General features: G+C 37.5%; 1 protein-coding gene across 6 annotated transcripts in view; it reads left to right on the top strand.

Annotated features, from left to right (window-relative positions):
- The first annotated feature begins 76 nt into the window (after positions 1 to 76).
- Positions 77 to 19,623, top strand: part of LUC7L3 (LUC7 like 3 pre-mRNA splicing factor) — a 23,005-nt gene continuing 3,458 nt past the window's right edge. The window contains exons 1-10 of one of the 6 annotated variants that reach the window (XM_079725204.1): positions 79 to 233; positions 9,516 to 9,582; positions 12,510 to 12,549; positions 13,016 to 13,160; positions 13,515 to 13,589; positions 14,898 to 15,002; positions 15,937 to 16,098; positions 16,494 to 16,777; positions 17,300 to 17,460; positions 19,541 to 19,623. The exon at positions 19,541 to 19,623 is cut by the window's right edge and continues 43 nt beyond it. In XM_079725204.1, the coding sequence (XP_079581330.1) occupies positions 135 to 233; positions 9,516 to 9,582; positions 12,510 to 12,549; positions 13,016 to 13,160; positions 13,515 to 13,589; positions 14,898 to 15,002; positions 15,937 to 16,098; positions 16,494 to 16,777; positions 17,300 to 17,460; positions 19,541 to 19,566 (1,164 nt within the window). In that variant the 5' untranslated portion in view covers positions 79 to 134 and the 3' untranslated portion in view covers positions 19,567 to 19,623. Of the gene's footprint in view, positions 234 to 9,515; positions 9,583 to 9,828; positions 10,007 to 10,680; positions 10,739 to 12,509; positions 12,550 to 13,015; positions 13,161 to 13,514; positions 13,590 to 14,897; positions 15,003 to 15,936; positions 16,099 to 16,493; positions 16,778 to 17,299; positions 17,461 to 19,540 lie in introns of those variants that run through there. The other 5 variants (XM_079725202.1, XM_079725199.1, XM_079725200.1 and 2 more) reach the window with 5 other exon arrangements.

Here is a 19,623-nt window from a genome sequence, read left to right as displayed (position 1 = left end):
ATTTTGTCTTATCGGCTCCTGTTTAGCGGAGGCTTTTAGGCCGGGAGCGGGCCGGAGAGCTTGGCGACTGTGTCGCCGGCGTTTTCTTTGGTGGGTGCCAGGGCTGGTGGGAGCAGTCGCCCGAGGAAAGCACCATGATTTCGGCCGCGCAATTGTTGGATGAGTTAATGGGCCGGGACCGAAACCTCGCCCCGGATGAGAAGCGCAGCAACGTGCGGTGGGACCACGAGAGCGTAAGTCCCGCGGGCCTTGGGCCTGTGCCCGGGTCCCGTGGGGGAGGGGAGTGGAGCGAACTGGGGCCCGCCGGGGCCGCGGCGCGGTTTGGGGCCCGGGCCGCCCCGGGGTCAAGTGTCTGACCCCGTGGCCGGAGGGAGCCGGGAGGGTAGCCCGGGAGGGAGGAGTCCTCCTGGATCCTAGGATAAGGGATGATTTATTGTTGTTTAAGTATCAAGGAAGTCAAAAAGACCCTTGGCAGAATTGAAAAGCACCTTAATCAGGCAGGGAAAGGCGGGAAAGGAAGAATTTTTTTTTTTTTTTTTTTTTTTTTTATCTATAGGCTGTGGAGTTTTCACTTCATTGTGAAATACGGGAAAGAGCAGATTCTACCGTTATTTGGGCTGAGCGACGTATTTAGACTGAAATTTCTGGCCAGCATTAGTGGTAAAAATCGTGACAGTATATTATTTCAGTAATGGTTCAGTTTCGACGCTTATATGGGGAAATAAAATTTTAAAAGAGGTCATAACTTAGTAGGGTTTACCGTGATTTACAAATATTGTTTGATAGCAGCAGTACGGTCTAGTAAGCCATTCATGTAGATAATTGTCAAGGCACTTTCTTCACATGAAACTCATTTGATTCTCTTAACCCTGTAAGGGTAAATAATTATAAACCCAGTTTCACAGATGAGAGTTGAGAGGCTCACCCAAGGTCTTTTGGCAAGTTAAATGGCGATACTAAACCTAATCTTTGTGGTCTTGTTCACTTTCCACAGTTCTATGAAACTGGCTCTCTGCAGATACCCTGATGGTTATCTAGTGTTTTGAACGCAGTGTGTAACGTTTATTTTAGGTCTTACCTGAAGAATAGGTGTAGAATTTAATTTTACATGCGGTTGTAATCAAACAAGATAATTTAAAGGCAGTTACTAATCAAAATATGAAGGAATAAACAAATATGCCCCTTTTTTTTAAGTTGCTTACTCATTTTAAACATAGGCTTTGGTCAGAATAAAATTTCTCCTTTGCAGTGCGGGAAAACAAGTTGGTGCTAGACGAGCCCTTTCAGTACCTTAAAAAATAAGCGTTTGACTAAAGTTGTGGGCGCTGCCTGATTCCACAGTAGTATGAAGTGTTGTGGTAGAATTCATAGAGTAACTGTGTTTTTTGCCTTGATTCTTTCTTTCCTAGGCATTTCTTTGTCACAGTGAAGTAACTTTTTCTTTTACCACTTCACTCAATAATCTAAGCTTTGCAAAAAGAAAAAAATGAGCATTATGATTCACTTGATGGGCAAATAGGACATTTATCTATTTTGAATTACAGAGAGAAAATTCCTTTTGATTGCCTGCTCATCAACTGGAGCAGCCTGTGTCTCTCTGCCTATTGGTTTTGAACAAGTGTTGTGGAGAAACTTTTTTTCCTGGTGGTATTTTATTGCCATATTCCATTACATGTGCTGGGTTTATAACATAAGTAATGAGGCTGTCAGAAAAGCAACTTAAGTTTTATGTCATCTTAGTTCAAGAAATCTGTTTTCCTTTCAGGGTTTTTTTTTCCTTTTAGTGCTTCTCACTGATTTAAACTTTTGGTGCTGTTAAAATATTTTATGCCTTTAATGACAAATTGCACTTCACTCTAGATTCAGGGATTTGAAAAAGTCAATTGCTGGTGTTTCAGATTCTTGTCTGCAAGGAAAGTTTGGTGTAGACCAGCGTGTATGGCCTCTTCTAAATAAGCAGGAATTACTATAGAGTTTTATAAAGCTGGGGAAGCTCGTGGCATCACTTCCAGGTCATTTGCGTATGTTGTTGGCTGTTAGTGCTAAAATCCTGGAGGAATGGACAACCTCAGTATGTACTGTAAGGGTTTCACCATCACTGTAACCTGATATTTCAATTTTTTATTTTTTTATTTTTTTGTCCACGCCTCGAGGCTTGTGGGATCTTAGTCCCTGACCAGGGATCAAACGCAAGCCCTAGTCAGCGAAAGCGTGGAGTCCTAACCACTGGACCACCAGGGAATTCCCCAAAATATTTTTGCATTCCTGTTCTATCTGGAAATTTTTCTTTGCCACACTTGCACTGGATGCAGAAAGCCATTTCAGCTGGGTGGGGTCCTTTTGTTTAACAATGAAATGGAAGCTTTACCTTAGTGTTAAACAATTCCTAGATGTCTGCATCAGACTGATCTGTGGAATTTGTTTTAAATGCAGATATCTGTACTTCTCAGGCGCCCCCCCCCCCCGTTCTGATAGGTCTACATGAAGGCCCTAGAGATCTGCATTTTTTAAAATGGCATCTTTATGCATCTAAAGCTTGTGAACTACTGCTTCCTGACCCACCTCCTTAGTGTCAATACTAGGTTTTTTGTTTGTTTTAATAAATTATTTGTTTTTACTTTTGGCTGTGTTGGGCCTTCGTTGCTGTGCGTGGGCTTTCTCTAGTTGCAGCGAACGGGGGCTACTCTTCGTTGCAGTGCACGGGCTTCTCATTGTCGTGGCTTCGCTGGTTGCGGAGCACGGGCTCTACGTGCGCAGGCTTCAATAGTTGTGGCACTTCGGCTCAGTAGTGTCACTCGGGCTCAGTAGTTGTGGCTCGCAGGCTCAGTAGTTGTGGTGCACGGGCTTAGTTGCTCTGCGGCATGTGGGATCTTACCAGGCCAGGGATCGAACCCGTGTTCCCTGCATTGGCAGGCGGATTCTTAACCACTGTGCCACTAGGGAAGCCCAATACTAGATTTTTAATTGTGAGCTAGAAGCACATGGGGGAAACTCATTTTTAAGTGAAGGATGCTTCTGTGATGCAAATTACTGACCTTTCACTTATTTGTAAAGATGTATGTATGTAACCACTATCAGGGAAAGTGCTTTACTTTCCAGGCCTTTCCAACTGTTGTAGATTGTTACCTTTGGATCTGAGAGAAAGTAGTGTTCAACTAAAGTAGTTTTTAACTCAAGTCAAATCAGCTTTAATACTGTTCCAAGGATTCATTGACACACCCTCATCCCTCATTGATTAATAGTTTACATTTCCTTGAGATTAGTATTTTTGCATTAAGCAGTTTGCTTTCTTAATCCTAAACAACCAGGGTAATGAGGAAAGCATATGATTTTAACTGCCTAGTGTGAGCACCTTTTGGTTAGTGTTCACATGCAAAGATTTCAGTGTTTGATAGAGAAGGCGTTGGTAGCCTTCTGATCATCTGAAGAGTTGAGATTGTAGGGAATTGTAAAGTTTGGTCTGGAGCTTTTATTATTGTATATATAAAAGGAACTTTGTAGTTCAAATTGAGGATTTTGTATTGTAGATCTCAACCCAAAAGTGAAATTAAGTGTTGACTTAACTCTGATTCTAGTAATATGTAAAATGAGACTTTGTTCATAATTTATCAAATTCAAGTGTGCCCTCTTTTCAATGAAGGCTTAATAATTTATGAAGGGAATTGAAATAAATGTTCTTTTCTAAAATCTTCACAAATTGTGAGTAGTATTAGAGCTGAAGCCCTTGTTTTTATTGTTGGGGGAGGAGGTGTGTAGACAGATGAGCAGGAACCTCGTTTTGAATGTTTTTTATAAGCCTTGTTAAAAGTTGGGACTAAATGACATTGGGAAATAATTTTTTTTTCTTTTTTTTTTGACATTGGGAAATAATTGAAGGCTTCTTAGTGGGAGAGAGATGTTTACTATCTCAGGTGCTGGGGAAAATTGATTAAAATTTTTACAAGAAATTTTGTAGGCAGTAAAAAAGAGTGAACCATGACTAATTACTATGTTAGGAATTGATTTTACTATTATGTCCCCTCTGATTTAGAGTTGTTAAAATGATTTTTTACAAAAGTAAACTTGCTTTACTATAAAAGATTAAAATTAGAAATAAACAGCGAAAGTCTGACCTTGTCTCCCCTTCCTATTGCCACATTCCCCTGGAAAAGCTTAAAAATTTGTATGTATGTTTCCAGATCTTTCCTAGTAATTTACAGACACAGATATATAAGTGAAGGTTGTCATATAGTAATGTTATATAAGTTATAATATATACTTAACAACTTTCACTTATACTGTGGAATCTTTCCTCGTTGGTATATGTAAATCTCCCTTAGCGCTTCCCTGGTAGCGCAAGGAAGAATCTGCCTGCCAATGCAGGGGACACGGGTTCGAGCCCTGGTCTGGGACGATCCCACATGCCGCGGAGCAACTAAGCCCGTGTGCCCCAACTACTGAGCCTGTGCTCTAGAGCCCGTGTGCCACAACTACTGAGCCCACGTGTTGCAACTACTGAAGCCTGCGAGACTATAGCCCGTGCTCTGCAACAAGAGAAGCCACCACAATGAGAAGCCCGCGCACCACAACTAAGAGTAGCCCCCACTCGCCGCAACTAGAGAAAGCCCGCGTTAAGCAACGAAGACCCAACACAACCAAAAATTTAAAAAAAATCTACCTTAGTTTAACTATTTCCTGGTGGATATGTAGACTATGTCAAATTCTTTTACCATTACCAACCAATCCGCAATGAACGTTCTCGTACATGTAGCTGAATCATTTGTAGGATAGGTTCCTAGAAAGATAATGACTAAGTTAAATGCATATTTTACTTAGTCATTTTGATGGATGCTGCGAAATTGTCCCACAGTTCTAGTAAAGTTTGGAGTGTTCCTTTTCCCAACAGAGTATCTAATGCCAGATTTTTATTTTTTTGAACTTGAATTTTATTTTCAGATATTGTTTTAATTTTTGACAGTTTGACTTTGTTTCATGTGATGGAAACTTGGAATTAAAATTTCCTAGTCAGATTCCTAAGATTGGTTGTATCTGCATTCTCTTAAGTGGTAGTGAAAAGTATGCTGTTGAGATTGAACTCTTCTGGTCTTTAGTGTTACCTTAATTTATCAAGAGAATCACAATTATGTTATGAGAATTCTGCTCCCCCTTGCCACCTTTGGTTATCAGACTGCTAGGTCCATGATGGACATTTAGTAAAGACTTGCTGAGTCAAAGACTATTAATATTTTTAGTTAAACATCCTCAATCCCTGGGAAGGGTTAAAAGAAGCAGTCTAAGTAGCTAGAGTTTATTGGGTAGAATAACAAATGTGTTGATGTTCCGTTTCTTTACAACAGTATCTTAAGGAGAATTGGAGAGTGGAAAGAGCACACAAAAGAATTAGGAAAATAGGTTTTGATCTCTATTTTGTAAGTAGCTAGATGCCTTCAGGGCAGGTCATGTGGTTGATCTCAGTTTCTCATCTCCGATGGAGTGATTGGACTAAATTATAGGTAGACCTGCTGGCATGCCTTATTTGATCTACATAGTACCTAAAGACATATTTTAAAAAGTAATGGGTAGTATTTAAAAAAACAGACTTATTTGCCCATTTCTCCCAATTCAGTAAATGGAGAGTTTAAATTTTACAATCCCACTGTGAAATACTTATTGTCTCCTTTTTTTGTATTGAGGACACGAGGCAGAGTTACAGCCTGTAGTTTTTCACAGTTGAAAAGTGGCAGCCACGATTCAAACTCTGCAGTATGTTGCCTCTCCAAGCATACCTATTTCAACTTGCCTATTTCATACTCTGCTATGCCTGTCTTTTCATGTTTCCTTATGCCTAGAATGTCTTGTCATTCCACTTCTGAACTTAGCCAGTTCAAGCTTCACCACTTGACATTCCTGACTAAATTCCCGTCTGTTCTAGTGATGCATGTACATTTTAGTTTTTGTGTCTGTCACTACTAAACCGAGCTTCTTGAGGAGTGAGTCTTAACATGGTCTTGTATTGATACTTCAAGCATTGTTTTTAGCACATAGTGTTAAATGATTGTTGAAGTGCCATTTTCTACTTTTTAAAATTAAATGCCATTTAAAATTAAAATTCCATGCAGTACTTACTAGATATAAGTGTGTTCACTCACGTATATTATTGGAAAACTGACATAGTATATTTAGACTTAGCGTTTTGACCACTTAGAATGTACTATATTTCGGAAAACTATTTATGTAAATAAGGCTTAGAGTTTAGAATAAAACTTTATTTATTTTATTTGTTTATTATTTTTGGCTGTGTTGGGTCTTCGTTGCTGTGCGTGGGCTTTCTCTAGTTGTGGCGAGCGGGGGCTGCTCTTCGTTGTGGTGCACGGGCTTCTCATTGCAGTGGCTTCTTGTTGCGGAGCACGGGCTCTAGGCGTGCAGGCTTCAGTAGTTGTGGCGCGCAGGCTCAGTAGTTGTGGCTCACGGGTTCTAGAGCGCAGGCTCAGTCGTTGTGGCGCATGGGCTTAGTTGCTCCGCGGTATGTGGGATCTTTCTGGACCAGGGATGGAACCCATGTACCCTGCATTGGCAGGCAGATTCTTAACCACTGTGCCACCAGGGAAGTCCTAAGAATAAAACTTTAAATAGCTCTGAAAATCAGGTATTTTAGTTTTAAAAACCAGAATTTATTACTCATTTTATGACAAACCTTCAAGTTAGTAGTCATCCCCACTTTTACAGATAATTTAAGTCATACGGTATGTGGTAAATCCCAGTTCAGATCCAGGTCAGTTTGATTTTGGTGATAAATGTTATTAAAACTAAGATTCAATAAGTACTATTGGAAATACTTCCAAAAAGATTTCCTTCCTAGAAATACTCAAGTTTGTATTTGGTTATATTTAAGAGTCAGGAGGGACCATAGAGATGTTTATTCCTTTTGTTTTAATGAACAGTAGTCTTATATTTTCATATGTACTTGAAAGCAAAATGCATAGTGATAGTAATAATAGTAAACTTTCATACTTATGAGGGCTGAATGCCAAGTTTAGTTTTAAAATTAAATAATATAATTTAATAATATAATTAAAACCATGTAATTTGTAGCTATAAATAATGGTAAATGCTGGTAATAACTATTATTAACCTATTTCATATAACTATTAAAATTGTGGGGAATTTGTTAAATAATTTTTGGGCCCTTGGAACCAAGGTTAATAGTCTGAAAGATAAGTAGCATACCCTCTTTGTCTCTGTCCTTCCCCCAAATGAAAGAGATTCTTTTTTTTTTTTTTTAATTAGTTAATTATTTGGTTGCGCCAGGTCTTAGTTGCGGCTCACGGGCTCCTTAGTTGTGGCTCGCCTGCTCCTTAGTTGTGGCATGCAAACTCTTAGTTGCAGCATGCATGCGGGATCTAGTTCCCTGACCGGGGATCGAACCTGGCTCCCTGCATTGGGAGCACGGAATCTTAACCACTGTGCCACCAGGGAAGTCCCCTGAAAGAGATTCTTAAACTGAATGTTGGCATTGGTATTTTGCTGATACACTTAAAGTGGACGCAAAATTTAACAAATCAGACTTTTTAATAATTAGAAAAGTATATAGCATTTTAAAACATTAACCATTTGCATGTATAGAGTCCTCTTAAAATTCAGGTATAGTTGATTTACAATATTATATAAGTTTTGGGTGTACAACATAGTGATTTACAATTTTAAAGATTTTACTCCATTTATAGTTACTGTAAAATATTGGCTATATTCCCTGTGCTGTACAGTATATCTTTGTGGCTTATTTATTTTATACATCATAGTCTGTACCTCTTAATACACTACCTCTATTTTGCCCCTCCCTCTTACCTCTCCCCATTTGTTTGTTCTCTATATCACAGAGTCTGTTTTTTTTTTTTTTTTTTTTTTAGAGTCTGTTTTATTTTGTTGTTACTATATTCACTACTTTGCTTTTTTTTTTTTTTTTTTTTTTTTTTTTTTAAGATTCCACAAATGCATACAGTATTTGTCTTTCTCTGTCTGGCTTATTTCACTAAGTATAATCCCCTCCAAGTCCATCTTTGTTGTTGCAAATGGCAAATTTTCATTCATTTTCATGGCTGATTAGTGTTCCATTGTTTATATATACCACATTTTCTTTCTCCATTCATGTGTTGATGGACACTTAGGATGCTTCCATATCTTGGCTATTGTAAAATAATGCTGCTGTGAACATTGGGGTGCATGTATCATTTTGGATTAGTGTTTTCGTTTTCTTTGGATATATACCCTGGAGTGGAATTGTTGGATCATATATAGTAGTTCTATTTTTATTTTTTGAGGAACTTACATATGGTTTTTCCACAGTGGCTGCACCAATTTACATTCCTACCAACAGTGTACAAGGGTTCCCCTTTCTCCACATCCTCGCCAACATGTTATTTGTGGTCATACAGAGCCTTTTTAATAATTTAAAATCGAGTGTTAGAACTTCTAAAGAGAAGAAAATGGTACAAAGATACTATGACATATGGCTACATATAACAGGATAATATTGATATAAAACTAAATCTGTTTAGACATGATTTTTGAATCTCATTGTTCTTTATGAGACCTTTCTTTATAAAACCTTAGTTCTTCTGGACACAGCTTATGGAACCACATTGCTTCAGACAAGTATAAAACAATTGACCTTTGAAGCAAAAAACAATCTATTTCAGATTTAACATCCAGTTCTAAGTGTCTCGAAAAAACTCATTCAATCTTAAATTTAGCAGACCTTTTCTATCATATGTTATAGTTGTACATTGAAAATTTACCCCATAACAATGAAGTGTTATATGAAGGGAGATATTTTGGAATTTTGCTTAACAGGTTTTGGTTTGCAGTGTTATAGAATTAAACATAGGATAGAGCAGTCTTGGAATATATCTGAAGGAGTTACAAAAGTACCAATGCGAGAGAATTAAAAGTCGGTTTTATGTTAATAATTCTTCCTCATACCATAGAAATCACTCAGTAAAGTGCTGGCATGTGTGAAAATATCCACTACACCTTAGGGCCTGTTACAGGATCTCTTTAAGTGAAAATACTGAACCAGATTGCTTTAAATAAGTGTTATTTGGAATTTAGGCAGTGATTTCCAAATCTTAGTCCATAAATTGGTTCTGGTCTTTAACAAAGTTAGAACAATAAGAACAATGTGTGCTTTTAAATAAGAATAAAAAGTTATCTTTTTTCTGGATGTCTTTATCCAATATTTTTCGTTGCTCGGGAGTAGGGCAGTGATTTCTGATACTGTAGTAGAAATAGGAAGTAATTATAGAAGTAGAAAATGCTGGTAACTGTCAGTCCTGCATTTCTTGTACTGGAATCCAGGAGTCTGAAAGTCATTAATTTACCTAACTAAATGGCTTAACAAATGAAATTATTCTTAAACTTACTTGGTTGAAAGATGAAGATCACGAAATGAGAAAATAGTTATTTGGCACCCTTTTCTGGTATAGTTCTAAAACCGAACAGTTTCAAAAAGTTAAATTACCTTTGTTTTTCTTCACTAGGTTTGTAAATATTATCTCTGTGGTTTTTGTCCTGCGGAATTGTTCACAAACACTCGTTCTGATCTTGGTAAGTAAATGTTCTGTGTAACTTTTATCGAATTTATGATTAAAGAGAAACTGATACTTTATAATTTTGAAAAGAAGTTTCCTCTTAAAGGTTTGTTGATAAAGTAATTTCTTTTCTGGCTTAGTTTTTTGAATGTATTAATAAATGTCAGTCTAATTAAACATGGTGGCTTAATTGAATATACATATCTATTTCCACTCCCTCCTGAAACCCCTCCACTAAAATGAAAATTTAAAAACAAAAAAGGTGTAAATGGAAGAGTCGAGATAACATTAGAGATGTCAGCACATTTTTGGAAGATGACAAGTGGATGGAAGAATAGCAGAGAAACCTGTACCCTAAAAGCCTGCAGAAGGGGATATTAAACAGAAGAAAGAGTTTGATCAGCAGAACCCTGGACAGGCTCAGGATTTGGAGGCATCAGGTACCATAGAAGGCAGAGTTGAATCATGGGGCTGAAAACCAGAGATTAGACTAGTTCAGGGTTTCTCAACCTTGACATTTGACAGTCTTACCTGGAAAATTCTGTGTTTGCGGGGGTGGGAGGGGCTGTCCTGTGGATTGTAGGATGTTTAGTAGCATCCTTGGCCTGTACCCAGTAGATGCCAGTAACATCTCCCAATTGTGACAACCAAAAATGCCTCCAGGCATTGCCAGATACCCCTGGGGGCAAAACTGCCCCTTGTTGAGAACCACTAGTCTGTGTGGTCAGAGCTGTGCATCTGGTGATTCTGTCTCCCACCCTTACAGCCCAGGAGACCCCAGGGGGTTATGTTCTGAAGAAATTGGGGTAAAGAGACTCTAGTTCATTTGAACCACAAAATGCAAAAAAAAAAAAAAATTCATCATTTTTTTCTCCCAAGGATGGTACATAACTAGTATCATTCTAGAAACATTAACAGCTTGCCCTAAAACATTAAGAGCACATTAGGGCTGGATGTATCTAGATACTGGGAGTAGAGATACAGGGCAGGGCAGTAATGAACAAAGATGAGACTATAAGAGATTAAATGAGTCTGTATTCTCAATAGTGAGGTTTTCCCATTCCCCTCCTCTGCCCTGTTCCTAGAAGGATACAGCCAGATGTTTTTTCCCCAGGCAGAAGAGAAGAGGATTCTTTAGAGAAAGTGAACAGTTCCAGAGAAGTGATCTACAGGTACTGACCCTTGGGGAATCTCCTAAAAGAAAGTCTTGCTGCCCAGATTTTCGTATGGTAAAGCCCGTTAGTTGACAAACCCTGCCTGAGCATACCAACTTCGAGTCAGATTTTGGAAGTGTTTTGCCAGCCAAGGAATACCAGTCAGACATTTGAAGAAAAACTTCGAACACAAAAGATTAACCAAAACCAACAGAAAAAAAGAATTTAGTGGAATATGGTGGATAATGGGGGGAAACAGAAGAAAAAAAATTTTAAGCCATAACAAATTTAGTATCCTCAGAGAAATAAGAGAACATATCAGGAGGAATGGGATGCTGTATAAAAAGGGAAGTTTTGAAAAACTAAGAAGAGTTCTTAGAAATTAGAACTAGAGAAATCTGAAATAAAATTGGGAAAGTTTTGAGGATAAAATAAATGTGTGGAACGTTGATAAAAAATTAAAATTTGAAAAAATTATATCAGTCCAGTCCTCTAATAGCTAATTAAGAGTTCTAGATAGAGAAAACAGAAGGGAAGAAATTTTAATATTGCATTACTAAAGGACTTTACCCTTTAGATTGAGTGAGTCCTTCAAGAGCTCAGTACAACAAATGAAAAAAGATCCACACCATTTGGAAATTCCAGAACACCAGGAGTGAGGGTGGGGCACATAGGATTATCAATCAGGATGGCCTCAGATTTGTCAGGATGACACTGGAAGTTGAAGACACTGCAGAAACACCCTCAGGATTCTGAATGAAAAAATGTTTTTACTTAGGTTAGCTATATAGCCAAACAGGAAAATGTGAGGGTGGAAAATAAAGGACATTTTCAGACATGCACGGTTTCAACAAAGTTATCTACCACCTTTTCTCTGGAAACTCATGGGCAAAAACCAAGAAGGAGAGAAATAAGAGATCCAGTGAACTTCAGTACAGACCAGAAAAGGAATTTCTAAGGATGACAACTCTTATTAATGAGCTTAGAAAAAAAGCAGCCCAGGCTGAAGCAGGACAGAAAGCTCATGGAAGAAAATAAAGCTGCTTGATTATCTGAGGTATTTTGAATCTTGAGGGAGATTGATATTGAGATAGTTTCTTATAGCTGAGTTAAAGTATTTGAGATGAATTTGGAAATAGAGACATAGAAAAGACTAAACAAAAGAAAGAATTCTAGTAAGTTTATCAGAAGTGTCATTATAATGCACCTTTTGTTTGACTCAGCAGTCAGTGTAGGACTTGCATAATCAAAATATAAGCACTGAATGTTTATTTAACCTAAATTTTTGATGCCTAAGATAAACCAAGAAAAAGCAAAATAAGCATAAAATTTAGAAATATGGAGGTAAATTCCAGAAGATACAACTAAAAGGGTCAAAATTGGTTGCCTTTTGGAGATGGTAAGGGGTAGGACTAGGGTGCTAGTCTTGTACTATTCACAGAGACTCGAAATTAATAAAATGTCGCTGGTGGTTCAGACCAGTGGTCTGCCCTCATCCCAGCTTTCTTCTTGGTGGCAGTAAGGGACAGTTTTCTCTTTCCTCCCACTCCCTCTCTTTTCTTCTCTTACGTAGTTCTGCGTTACACTCATCTTGAAGACTAAGGAGAACACTTTTCATGTGCTTACTTGGGTATGTTGCTTCATGCTTCAGTAGAGGCTTAATTTAGGTGTCTACAGACTACTCAGTGATTAAATGGATCTTCTTTCCTTTTTTAAAAAAGAACTTTTGTTTTAGCAAGAGAAAAGTTAACTTCAATAATTTATACCTTCATATTTCTTGTTCTTTCAGGGCCTTGTGAAAAAATTCATGATGAAAATCTGCGAAAACAGTAAGTTACCTTTTGGGGGGGTCATCCCCCTACCCCCCATCATTATTTGGTTTAAAGGGGACAAGGATTGAAGAAATAATTGAAATTCGTGTAAAATGAATGTCGGACAGAGGTCCTGTTCATTAGTTGGGGGTGGTAGAAAGTGATGCAGCTTTATGTAGTATCACCGTAGGAGTACATACTGTATGCCAAGAATAAGCCTAAGCATTTTTTTCTATATCACATTTTTTTTTTTTTTTTTTTTTTTTTTTAATTTTCTGGTGGCTCCTTACGGCTTGCAGGATCTTAGTTCCCTGACCAGGGGTTGAACCCGGGCCCTCAGCAGTGAAAGCACAGAGTCCTAACACTGGACCGCCAGGGAATTCCCTACGCCTTCAGTCTAAATGCAGTAGTAGTCCATGAGATTAGTTAAGATAGAATATGATTTGGAAGGAAAACAGTGCTTGTTTGTTTTCATTTTCATTAGGTATGAGAAGAGTTCTCGCTTTATGAAAGTTGGCTATGAGAGAGATTTTCTGCGATACTTACAGAGCTTACTTGCAGAAGTAGAACGTAGAATTAGACGAGGCCATGCTCGTTTGGCATTATCTCAAAACCAGCAGTCATCTGGGGTGAGTATGAAATTAGTTTACAGTCTTTGTAAAGTGTCGTTGTTCTCTGGAAACCCAGAGACTTCCCTAGTGTTGAAACTTGTGTTCAGGTTCATTCATTACTTTGTATTCTTTTAAAATTTCAGTTTTTATTAGTAAATGTAATATTGATTTTGCTGATCATAAGGTTTTGATCTTAGATATCAATAACTGACAAAATATGCAGCTGATTTACAAAAATTGAGGTAATTGAGTTACTATCCTTGTGATTCAGCATTTCAGTTATTAAATAAAATATTAGGTATGGTATGTGAGAGTTTGAATGTCTATATCTGTATTTTAGTTGTTGATAATACATTCTGTTGTCTTCATTAGGCAGCTGGTCCAACAGGCAAAAATGAAGAAAAAATTCAGGTTCTAACAGATAAAATCGATGTACTCCTGCAGCAGGTGAGAATTGTGTGCATTAATGTCAGAAAATACTTGGAGTAGACACTTAACCAAAGAAGTTATAAGGATGGCAAATAAATACATGTAAAGTTGCTCAATGTCATTAGACATTAGGGAAATACAGGTCTACAGTGAGATGCTTTTTGAACACCTATTAGAATTGCTAAAATTAAAAAGACTGACCATATCAAGTGTTAGTGGAGAGCTGGGCAAACAAACTATCTTACACTGTTGGGGTATGTAAAATGGTGCAGCCACTTTGGAAAAAAGTTTCTCTCTTAAAAAGTTAAAAGAGGCACCACGAGCCATTCCACTGCTAGGGAGATGAAAGTATATGTTTACACAAAGAGTTGTATACCAGTGTTTATAGTGGCTTTATTCATAATAGGCAAATAACACCCCAAACAAACCTGGAAAGAACTCATGTGTGTGTCAGTAGGTTAATGGATAAAAAAAAAAATGTGATGTATCCATACCAGCAGTCCCCAACCTTTTTGGCACCAGGGACCGGTTTCATGGAAGACAGTTTTTCCACAGATGGGGGTGGGGGGATGGTTTTGGGATGATTCAAGCTCATTACATTTATCGTGCAGTTTACTTCTATTACTGTTACATTGTAATATATAATGAAATAATCATACAGCTCACCATAATGCTGACAGGAGGAGGAGCTCAGGTGGTAATGTCGGCGATAGGGAAGCAGCTGTAAATACAGATGAAGCTTTGCTCGCTTGCCTGCCGCTCACCTCCTGCTGTGTGGTCAAGTTCCTAATAGACCACGGACCGCTATTGGTCCAGGGGTTGGGGATCCCTGATCTATACAGTGTGATACACTATTCAGTAATAAAAAGGAAATAACTACATGTAACAGTGTGGATGAATCTTAAGATAATTAGGTTGAGTGAAAGAGGCCAGAGCCCTACAGAAGGAAAAAAAAGTGCATGGTTCCATTTAAATAAAATTCTAGAAAATGCAAACTAATCTATAGTGACCTAAAGTAGATCAGTGGTTGCTTTGGGAGGAGATACAAGAAGAGGCAGGAGGAAACCTTCTGGGGTGATGGATATGTTTATTATCTAGATCGTGGTGTTGATTTCATGGGAGTCAAACCTTATGAAATTGTGCACCTTAGAAATTTGCTGTTTATATTCTGTCAAGTATTCATAATTAATGCAGGCTTCACTAAACAAAACCAAACAAAAAGACCCAAAGCAACCGCTAAATGCTAATGAAGCTTGGGGTAAAAAGAAAAATACTTGGATAGTGTGGTTAGAAAGATATCCTGACTGCTTTTTAAATTCCCCTTAGATTGAAGAATTAGGATCTGAAGGAAAAGTAGAAGAAGCCCAGGGAATGATGAAATTAGTTGAACAGTTAAAAGAAGAGAGAGAATTGCTTAGGTCCACAACTTCGGTGAGTAGCAACCTCATTTTGATTTACCCAGGCTGTTCACTGTGAATTACTAGGATCTATTCCAATTTGAGAACAGTTTTCTAATGTCAGCAAACTTTATTTTAAAGGGCCACATAGTAAATATTTTAGGTTTGCAGGTCACAAGATTTGTAATATAAAGGCTCTTATATTACAGAAGCAGCTTTAAACAATATATAAACAATTGGATGTGGCTTTGTTCCAGTAAAACTTTACAAAAACAGACCTCTAGCCGCTGGCTTGTCAACCTGTGCCTTAGATCATAAGTATTCATTTTGGGCCTGGGTTTTATTTATTTTTTGTTAGAACAAATTACTCAGTTTGTATTTACCTTAGTACAGAATTGGTATATTCTTAATAATACCTTCTACTTTCTTAACTTTCAGTTAGAGAATATAATGTTTGGATATTGATACATGTTTTTGTATCAATGTATTTGATATGTCTTTGATACAATGTATTTTGTATCAGTGTATGTATTTGTACATACAAAATACATGTTTTGGATATTGATGCTAGAATATAATTGGTCATTGGTTCCCAAATATTAAAAGGGTATGTTCAGATTATACTCAGTGAGTTCAATTCCTTAATGATTTTGAAAAACATTTTTAATATGGAGTCCACATCTTTAACCTGTTGAACCAAGCGAGAAATGAATTCAGACTAAAATAGGTAGCTTTTTCTTTGTTGGAGTTGAGGGATGGGGTCTCAGTACTTTTTGGGTGATGTGGAAAGTTGATTGCTGCTGTCATGCTTCCTCTCTCTAAAAGTTGCTGCTCAGTATTATGGCTTTGGGGAAGTGGAAAGTAGTTGACAAAATTAAGAATCTATTCTAAATGTTAAGTACTTTTGGGGGGATTTGTTTGTTCTGTCTTCCTCAGATATTCTTATAATAACTGATTTATCATTTCAGACAATTGAAAGTTTTGCTGCCCAAGAAAAACAAATGGAAGTTTGTGAAGTGTGTGGAGCCTTTTTGATAGTGGGAGATGCCCAGTCCCGGGTAGATGACCATTTGATGGGAAAACAGCACATGGGCTATGCCAAAATTAAAGCTACTGTAGAAGAATTAAAAGTAAGTTTCTTATAAACATGTATTTTAGCTATAGCTAGTACTTCATTTTAGTGTGGTTAAAAATTGATCACATAGAGATACAAATCTCTCGTTGATATTTTTGCTGACTGTGTTATTTGAGGTAGTGATAATCCCTATAATGTTTTGCTATTCATTAGATTAGCAAAGCACTTTATTTTTTTTACTCTGTATTGCCAGGAATTTGGGAGAAAGAATATTCCTGAGGGTTTAGTCAGATAATATCTTGTGTACATACATGGTGTTGAGATTTCTCCATTTCACTTTTAGGGCATCAAATTCCATAAGTTGGTCTAAAAATGCTTCACGTTAGGTAGCCATTGTTTGACAGTGTCTTTATATAGTTCTAAAAAAAAAATCAAACTCTGTTTCCTTAGGAAAAATTAAGAAAAAGAACTGAAGAACCTGATCGTGATGAGCGTTTAAAAAAGGAGAAACAAGAACGAGAAGAAAGAGAAAAAGAAAGGGAGAGAGAAAGGGAAGAAAGAGAGAGGAAAAGACGAAGAGAAGAGGAAGAAAGAGAAAAAGAAAGGGCTCGAGACAGAGAAAGAAGAAAGAGGAGTCGATCAAGGAGTCGTCACTCAAGCCGAACTTCTGACCGAAGATGCAGCAGGTCTCGGGACCACAAAAGATCACGAAGTAGAGAAAGAAGGCGAAGCAGGTATATTGAACACATGACATGAAACAGTGCCAGACAGATAGTGAGTGTGCAATAAACAGTAGTAATTACTAGTGATATTCCTTGGTACTTGACCCTTTTAAGTCTCATTAAGCGTGAGGATGGATTATGAAAGTTGAATCTGAACGAGTCCATCTTCGAGGCAACTTCATTGCTATTTCTGAGGCAGTCTAAGGAGGTTTGATGCAGTCTTATTAGGAAGTCAGTGTACTGGATGGTCTTTTAAGTGCTTCTCTTCTCATTGATTCTGAGAAGACATTTAAATTATAAATTATTTTGGGTAGGGCTACCTATTTGAAAAATTGAAGTTAGAAGGATTTTCAATTTTCAGTTCTTAAGATTTCTAATGTAAATATGTTTTAATAGTAGATTCTGTTCTTTTGCCTTTAAGGGTAAGTTTTGCTTTTAATCTTGTTATTTATTCAACAGTACGTAATTCTCCAAGGTTTTTTCTCACTGTAATATCAGCTGAAGTTGCTTTCCTTTTGTTTCAAATTATTTAAGAAGCAGAGATCGACGAAGAAGCAGAAGCCATGATAGATCAGAAAGAAAGCATAGATCTCGTAGTCGGGATCGAAGAAGATCAAAGAGCCGAGATCGAAAGTCATATAAGCACAGGAGCAAAAGTCGGGACAGAGAACAAGATAGAAAATCCAAGGAGAAAGGTTAGTTTTTATGAGAATTTAATTTATTAAGAGAGTGTTTTCACTTTCTTGTCTCCCCACCGACTCACTTTTCTTCAGACACAGGCAGAGTCCCACTTCAAGCTATACTCATTTTCACTTACGATGAATACCATTCAGTAGGAGACAAGCATTATTCTTCCCTCTCCTGCTCTGATTTGTGAGAATGACAGTTGGCCTGGTGTTTTCATAGAACATGTTAAAGTCACATCCTTCAATTGATAACTTGAAGGCTTATCATTTAGTTTCTTCCAAGTATTGCATTACCTTTTAGGCTTATTAAGGTGTAGAATTCTTGGTTATTGGCAACTTTTTTTTTTTTTTTTGTACTTGCTGCAGTGTTCCATAATATGTCTTGCAGAGTAAATGTACATTACTGCATTGGTGCTCATGTACAGCATTCATTTAACTCAGTACTTCTAAGTTTGCAGTAGTTGAATGCCTTACATGTGTCCTACTGTGTTTTTTATTGAAGCAACATGCTCTTTCCCCTCTACTTTTTCCTGTGGTTTTCCGTGGCATTCCAGTAGCTGGTTCACTGTGCACTCTTAATGGACATTTTCGTTTTGTCTTTGGCATGTTTTCACAAGGATATTCTCATCTTTCAACTTAGCCTTCATTGAATGATAATTCTTTTAATCATGAGGGTCGCCTTTCTGCGTTTTCTTCAGATTCTTTGTGCGTCTGTCATGTTGTATTGACTGGGCTGTTCTGCTTTGCATGGTTTTCAGGAATGAGAGGAAGGGCTTGTTTCTAAGTTTCTTGGCTCTGCTTGTTCCATCCTGTTCTGCCTGTCTGTGTCCATGTTTGATCACCAACATAATATGTGTGCTCCTGTTTGAATTTATTATATTAGATGTGTATGTGATACTCATTTTCTTTTATGAAACTAGTCTATGGTTTTTGTGGGGTTTAACTTGAGTTAGGAAACTAGCAGCACAAACAATGGATTTTTTTTTTTTTTTGTCTTTTATTTTTCCTCAGATAAGTGCACCTTCTCTTTTTAAAAAAATATTTACATATATTCGCTTTTTCTACAACATGGAGCAAATGTTAAAAAGTAGGAAACAGGGTAATTTTTAAAACTTGCTGTTGTGAGCTTTAGTATTTGCCATTTAAGTTCAAAAATTACTTTTGTGATTCAAAAGACAATTGATACCAAGAGTTAACTGACTATATTAGTTTTAAGAAAGCTTCACCCAACCTTTTTGCAGGACTTTCTGTATAATGTGTTTTGGGGATGATGGGTCAACTCTCAAGGGCCAGATACGGATGTCAGAGATGAAATTAATCACTTCTCTCTGAGAACTAAAGCTCTTTGCTGTATCCTCATTTGTGACACTTAAAATAGTTGCATTGGTTCTCGGACAAAAGCTAGCTAGCCTTCATAACTATCTGGGATCAAAGTTGAGCAATAAATGTCACTGGTCTGACTTAAAAACAGTTTGCGTAATTTCTAGAGAGAGCAGAAAAGATGAGTTGAATTGCTAAACTCTGATCCTTATTGTAATGATGACATCGTGGGATATAATCAAACTTTTGTTTAAGTAAAATAAGCTGCATTGTGTTTAGATTATGGACAAACAGGGATTTTCCTGGTGAGATGTGGAGGAAGGAGTGAAGACTTGATTCAGAGAAAACTCTGCATCTGGTCCATCTTGAAAGACTGGGTATATGCCACTGTAGATGTATTTTAAACGTTGGGATCTCTTTGAGAAGTGACATGATTTATTGGCTTTTGAAAATACCGTGTGGCCAATTAGGCACTCCTGTATAAATAACTGAAGGCCTGAACTTTTGAGGTCAGATATGAGCAGTAGCAAGCATTTGATAATGGCGACGAATAAGAGGGAGCTCACTACTCCATGTGCTGTAACGAAAGCACTTTATCTGACTCCACAAACGAAAAGTGGTTTCTTGCACAAACCTATCTTTCTTAACCACCAACCAATTTAGGGTGCTCTCTTTGTCAAGAGAGGTTCCTTTTTTAATCCGTAGCCCTGAAGTCCACCACACTTTGTGGATGTCCTTAGGACTATTAAGATCTACCATATTTATATAGGGCAGAAGATAAGATTATTGGACTGACTACTAGTCCTCTACGGGGCAACAAGACGACTCTTCCTCATTGAAGCTACCTGTGCA

The sequence above is a fragment of the Hyperoodon ampullatus genome, assembly GCF_949752795.1.
Source record: "Hyperoodon ampullatus genome assembly, chromosome: 19".
NCBI lineage: Eukaryota > Metazoa > Chordata > Mammalia > Artiodactyla > Ziphiidae > Hyperoodon > Hyperoodon ampullatus.
The sequence above is the reverse complement of the archived record's forward strand: the minus strand, read 5'-3'. Positions and strand labels throughout refer to the sequence as shown.